Raw genomic sequence first — 6548 nt, 5'->3', positions numbered from 1 at the left:
ATGAGAAATTATATTTTGTATGTTAAAACAAATCATTTTTGGCTCTGTTTATAGACCTCATGACCTCTTCATAGCTTCTTAGACCTAATTTTTGAAGTTGGACTAAAGAATTCTCATAATTTTTCATCAAAACCTTCTTTGTTGTAAAACTGGTTTAACATTAACAACAGGTTTAACATCTGATTTAGATCAGAAGACTATTCTGTTGAACCAGAGACAGAGAGAGTAATCATAAGTCCATTTTAAGCATCCTTCTGATTATAGAGACACAGGAGAATAGGTCGCCTATTGTAAATCATTAGCACATTGTGCCATCTACATTGTATTTTGAAAATGAAGTAGAAAGAGATCTTTAACACAGGAGTCTTCATTTGCATGGATTTATACAAATTTATGCTATTAGAATGCCGCTGTACACGTGCCCTGGACTCAATAAGGAAGAGCCGAGCAGAAGGCAAAAATGAAGAAATAACACTTCAGAGGCTTACATCAGCTTTATCTTAACTTCATGTGATTGAGGTAACTGTGTTTCGAGAGCTCTTTCACATTGTAGTGTCCTTTAATTTACACCTCACAAAATCATGCCTACAGAAAGTTAAAACACATAACCACATTATGCTTCATCATGTTGCAGGTCCAATATGCACAGAAAAGTCAAGTGATAGGATAATATCTTACCGTAATAGGAGCTGTTTCAGGAACACCGACTAGCCGTTCCATTGCTTGCAGTTGATCATACGGAGCAATCTGCACCACAATAAAGAGATTAGATAGTGGCTAGTAGGGTACATGAACAGGAAGAAAGAAGGGCCAGATGTTTTATGTCGTAATTAAGCTGCATTCTGTTGAGTTTTTCATTTTTAACTACTACTCCAAGGCTATGACTATTTGCACATTTTCCCCATTTATGATGCCACAGAGTCTGGTATTTTCCTATAAAGATGGGATTGCTGTTACAGCCATTCACCTTGTTCCATCTCAATATTAAAAGGCATTGATCTATATTCATATACGTGTATGTGCTGACACACACACATGCATGCAGACTAATCAAATTTTAAATTTCAACAAACATTTAATTGCAAGAAGCAAAATTGAGATAAACTAGTCACTAATGGTTTATTTAAATGCTAATATGCACAATTGAACAGTTGAACTGCCTATTCATCACCAGTTAATCCCAAATCCCTAACAGCGCAGATTGTAAGGTGTGGATATGAATACACTGATCTTTGTCACAGAGTAATCGTCAGTTTGTACGCTACCTAAAACATATGTCATCAGTTCTCCAGTGTTTTCCCTAAAAGATACATTCGCATAAATTAAAGAAGACTACATTCTGACATTTTATGGTGCATTCCATGTGTCAATAAACTTTTAAGAATCAACTGATACTTCCTGAAGTTCACTTAAAATAATTTTAGAATTTTCAATGTTTTAAAGCAGCGGATTCGTATCAAGAAACATCCAATAAGAAATGGATTTGGCTCCCAGCAGAAGTATATTCTAATGTGCAGATCCAGTATAGCTCAGGAACCAAGGCAATGAGGTTGAACTCCAAAATTAATCACTTCAACCATAAAGGTCAGCCTACAACAGTATTCATGCGCATAGTAGCAAGTTTGCCAGTATTTCTCAAGAGTCAACAAAATATCACTGTAAACATGTTTTGCATTTTGGTCAAATGGAGATGTTAGGCCAGTCATGACATTGACAACTCTCATGGTAGTAGTAGAGTAGTAGTAGTACTAACAGTTACCATGGAATTGTTATTTTACAAATAATGTAACAAAGTATGCTAAGTCACCTGGTTAAATCCGTCTGGCCATGTTATTTGCACAGCGTAGTTTCCCATAGGCCGAATTTCTTCAGGTTCAATATCTTCAGGAACATCAGTGTACTGCAGTTTTTGTTCCCCAGTCCATTCATCCTATTTTGAACAAAGAAAAGAAAAGGATTTAAGGGAAGCCATTATGGACTTCAACCACAAAAGAGGATTTGTCAAGGAAAATTTTCTTACAAAAAAGTAACATTTTGTTTGATTTGCAAAAGGGACCGTCTATTCCCTCAACCACCTTGTATTAAAAGTCTCCATTGACTTTATTTTTTCTTGACTGCCACATCTAGATTGATGCATATTAACTACACCTATTCAAAATCAAACTGGGATAGGATTTTTAACTCCTGGTCCAGGTTCTGCCCAAATTTCTGGGCCTATATATATATATATATTACCAAGCCTGGCTTATATATGTAACCGTTAGAGCAATCTAGCCCTCAATTGTGCAGAGCTGAGCAAAGCCCCCTTACAAAACTGACTTCCAATCGGATTGAACCTGGCTTGTGAACAGGTCCAACTGTAATAAGAAAAATGGTACAAGGCTTTGGCCTGAGATTTTCATTGCATAAAATTCTTCTGGCAAAGTAAATAAGGACCCAAACAACTCTTATTTATACTAGAAAGAGGTATTAGTTGTCCAGAAGAAATCCTTACGTACCACACTTTGGGCAGAGCGGTCATTCCGTCTGACAGTTGCAGGATGCAAAAGGAACTCTTCATCTGAATCTGGCACCTTCACCTTGATTACCTTTATTGATTTATCATATGTGACAGCTGTTGACACTAGAATGGAAGAACATAACAAAACAACCATTTATTCCCGGCAAGAGTGAGTTGAAAGATTTTAGGATAAAATTTCAGAACTTCTAAATTTATAATTTTAAACACAAGTACAAGCTCTTCAAAGGCATTGGCCTAGCCTTCCATTTTGACCGGTTAACAGATCCAAAGCCAATGACAAAACTAATATCATACAATGGACACATAATCACAAATAACTTTTCATAATTATCCCACCACCTAATACATTACATTTTTGCCAGGAAATGATGCAGAGATAAGTAGCAAGTACCTTGCTGACGAATCTTGGCACATTGTTGCACAACACAAATTCCAAGGTTCTGAAATGTCTTGGCAACTTCACCTTGAGGATCAGCCACAGCTTCCGGGATTCCACTATCTCCAGAAGCAGATAGCTATACAAGTAATGAAATCATAACTTCAATTTGATCATGCATTTCAGCATATAAATGACAAAATTTCACATGTTTTATGGTAAGGGTTTAGCATTAACAATGAATTCAGATAAGCCAAAGTGCCAAATTGTAGGATTCAGTGACCTGATACAACCACCTAATTAAAAAGAAGTTAAACATGTATCTGGAGCAGATTCAAGCATAAGCAGTGATGAGAACACTTATTCTTGTACGTACAGTTGGCCTAATTGGAAGATCAAACAAATGAGGGATTCCGAACTGCTGGACAACCTTCAAAGTTCAAATACGTGATCAAAGTGCATTAATATTTTTCCAATAAAGATAGTGTTGATAAATGATAATGCTTGAATTGAAATCTCAAATCTTCCATGAATTAAGAAAATTAAATCATCAGAGTAATATGCATGCCTGAGAACCTGAACCTCTACCAAATGGGTAATAGCGTTTCCCATCAGCATCAAAGTGGCACATATTCTCAACTACAGCAATGCAAGGCACCTATAAAGTTGAACATAAAAAATGACTATGTAAGGGTGAAAAGTAATAGTTATTATTTTGAATGCTTATGATTATAATTAACTTCCTCCACTAATCATGCTTATGATTAATTCACTCCAAAACAAAATTGCATGCTCCGTCAACATTGAAAAATGTCAAAAAGCACATTGAGGATGTGACATCAAATACTCATTTTGAAAAGGAATTCTACAATGATTGACTGACAGTAAAAGAAAAATGCACACCTTAAGCTTGGAAAACATGCGAACTCCTTTGGCAACATCGATAAATGCTAGCTTTTGGGGGGTGGTCACAATAACAGCAGCAGTTAACGGGACAACCTAAATTTTATTTACACAACTCAAAATGTTAAAGTATTGAAATCATTAAACTTATAAGTGTAAAGGTACTTCGTGAAAAGTATACTAACATTTAGTAATCATTCCCCTATACTTATGCGTCACAAGAATCATAAGGTAAAATGACTACTAACAAAAAATTTAAACCAAGTAATGGGGCGAAATAGCTGAGGCCTTGAATGCAAGGACACTAACCTGGCATAAAGTAAGCTGTATGTCACCAGTTCCAGGTGGCATGTCAATTACAAGGTAATCAAGCTCCCCCCTACATTACAATTTCATAAAAATTTTATGTATTGGATTAGTAAATTTGTATGAAATTTGGAAGTCCAGCTAGTGTCACAAAGACACATTTATAAGTAGGTAATACAGAAACAAAAGTAAATTACTGGGGAACTAGCACCTACAGAAATCCTACCATAAATAAATAAAACCCCAAATTTTCTATCTTTGTACAACTTCTAACCGAGATTCAGAATCATTACATACCACTCAGTGGTAGTCAGAAGTTGATTTATGACCCCAGAAACCATTGGACCTCGCATTATCGCACGACCTTGTCCAGCAAATCCGAAAGATACCAACTTGACTCCCAAGTATTCAGTTGGAATAATGGTTCTCTTCTCTGAATTCTGTAGGGAATTCTATTCAGTAAAACTGCAGAAGTTTGCTATATTGCTGAATAAAATAAGTAAATTTTAAAATTTTACCATCTCTAGCAGTCGGTTTTCAGGGGAGACCATTGTTGGCAAGCTTGGACCATAGACATCAGCATCAAAAATGCCTACTCTAGCACCCATACCAGCCAAAGTATATGCAAGATTTACAGCTACAGTTGATTTCCCCACACCTCCCTGCACAACTTTTCACAAATAACAATGCTGAGAAAAATTAGACACAATAAATTGTGCTTTAATTACTTGACACTTCCAGCAACCAGGACAACATGGAAATAGCATGGGAAAAAAGTATGACGACTTCTCCCACCAAAAGCCAAAAGAGGGGGATGACTTTTAATGGAACGTTCCCTGCAATTGTTGCCTTACATTTGGGATTATGAGATCAAAACCCAAGTATTCAAAATGGATGACCTTATGAAATAACATAAACAAGTTGTGGTCAACAAGTTACTGTGAAGTGCCTAGGGCACATATATTGATCCTGGGACATTTATGTGTTGGGCAGTCCAGGAATTGCTAGAAAGTTAATAACAATAAATTATAAAACTGTGCCACACATGAAGTGAGAAAAGAACCAAAGTTCATGGGAAATCTACCTTGCAACTTGAAACTGCCACAATATTTGAAATTGTCTGCAACCCAGCAGGAAGTTGCCCTGCAAAAACAGGTCTGGCTGGTTGTGCTGACATTGTTACTTTCACATTCTTGACCCAAGGAATCATAGCCACCACTTCATTTGCCCTCTGTTCAAACTGTTGCAATTGAAACTTGTCAATACACTTCACCATAACTACACTCACTTAGACCAGAAAGACTTTCACTGAAAATGGTAGTCTGCATTATGATGGTTAAATTTTAACTTATTGAAGAATCATCCACACAATTTTTCATTATTGAGTAATTTTAAGAAATTTTTTAAAAACAAAATTCTACCCTTGAAAACATAATTGAGTTCTTGATGAAACAATGATGATTGTGTCATTTACCATGTCCTTGACTGGACATGCTGGTGTTGTGAGCTCCAACCGAAATGAAACCTGACATACAAATTTATAATCTCTTCATTAAAAGCTTTAATTCAATCCTCTAAATATAAGTTCAAGAAAAGTATCCCAAGTTGTTGTGCGCTAAAGGACCTCCTCCAGAGCTTCATCAATCTCCAGATCCTTCACAAACCCACATGATACAATGTCTGTTCCAAAGTCAGGGTCTATAATCTGAGACAAGGCTTTTAACACATCACTCTCAGCTGTCTCAGTTGATATTGCAGAAGCGCCTCCAAAATCCAAGACAAAATACCATTAGATAAATAAATTCGTACTTAAGTTACAGGCTAGAGATAAGAATTAAGAATAAAGATTACCTTGGAAAGAAGCAGCTTTGGTTTTATGAAGTTTCAGAGAGTGAAGTGAGCAATATATAGATGAAAACCGAAGACATTTCCCCGGCAGAAGTAGTCCTGAAACAGACACCAAATTTGGATTATAAAGAGAATAAAGAAGGGTATCTGAGGTGTATTAACATTGAAATTACCTGCTTTTGATTGTGATTTTAAGGTCTGTAAGGAGATGTACAGCGAAGAAGGTGCACAGAGTAGTGGCATTTTAGAGGGAGAGTGAAGAGAGCTTTGCATTGCAAGAAGTGGCTCGGACTGATAATTTGAGCGAACTCTGACCTCATGTTTCGATGCAACGTAATCAAGATACTTGGTTTGAGACGACGACGTTTTAATGCTGTTGGCTCTGGGCGGTTGCTGACTTGGCAAAACCAGAAAAGAATTTTCGTGGCTGAGAAAGTTTCGCTGGAAGCTCCCACATGTTTTTGTATTTAAGGTTTTCACCCCAATGTAATATTTGTAAAAATACGTTGTATTTTGATTTTCTTTTATATATAATTGAAGCCCAATTTAAATAATATCTCTATCACAAATACCAAAAATAAAAAATATATTTTT

The 6548-nt window shown here is 36.2% G+C and overlaps 1 protein-coding gene across 1 annotated transcript; it reads right to left on the bottom strand.

Moving 5' to 3' along the window:
* Window positions 1-277: 277 nt before the first annotated feature.
* On the bottom strand, window positions 278-6274 carry LOC110654417 (fe-S cluster assembly factor HCF101, chloroplastic). Its single transcript, XM_021810401.2, is given in 17 exon segments — window positions 278-585; window positions 679-747; window positions 1808-1930; window positions 2499-2623; window positions 2913-3036; window positions 3274-3327; window positions 3466-3555; window positions 3801-3896; window positions 4110-4179; window positions 4404-4546; window positions 4625-4768; window positions 5191-5346; window positions 5581-5631; window positions 5731-5870; window positions 5958-6053; window positions 6128-6250; window positions 6253-6274. Coding segments are annotated over 17 exon segments (1632 nt in total). The 3' UTR covers window positions 278-579.
* Window positions 6275-6548: the final 274 nt, after the last annotated feature.

This window comes from Hevea brasiliensis, chromosome 11 (genome assembly GCF_030052815.1).
Source record: "Hevea brasiliensis isolate MT/VB/25A 57/8 chromosome 11, ASM3005281v1, whole genome shotgun sequence".
Lineage (NCBI taxonomy): Eukaryota > Viridiplantae > Streptophyta > Magnoliopsida > Malpighiales > Euphorbiaceae > Hevea > Hevea brasiliensis.
The sequence above is the reverse complement of the archived record's forward strand: the minus strand, read 5'-3'. Positions and strand labels throughout refer to the sequence as shown.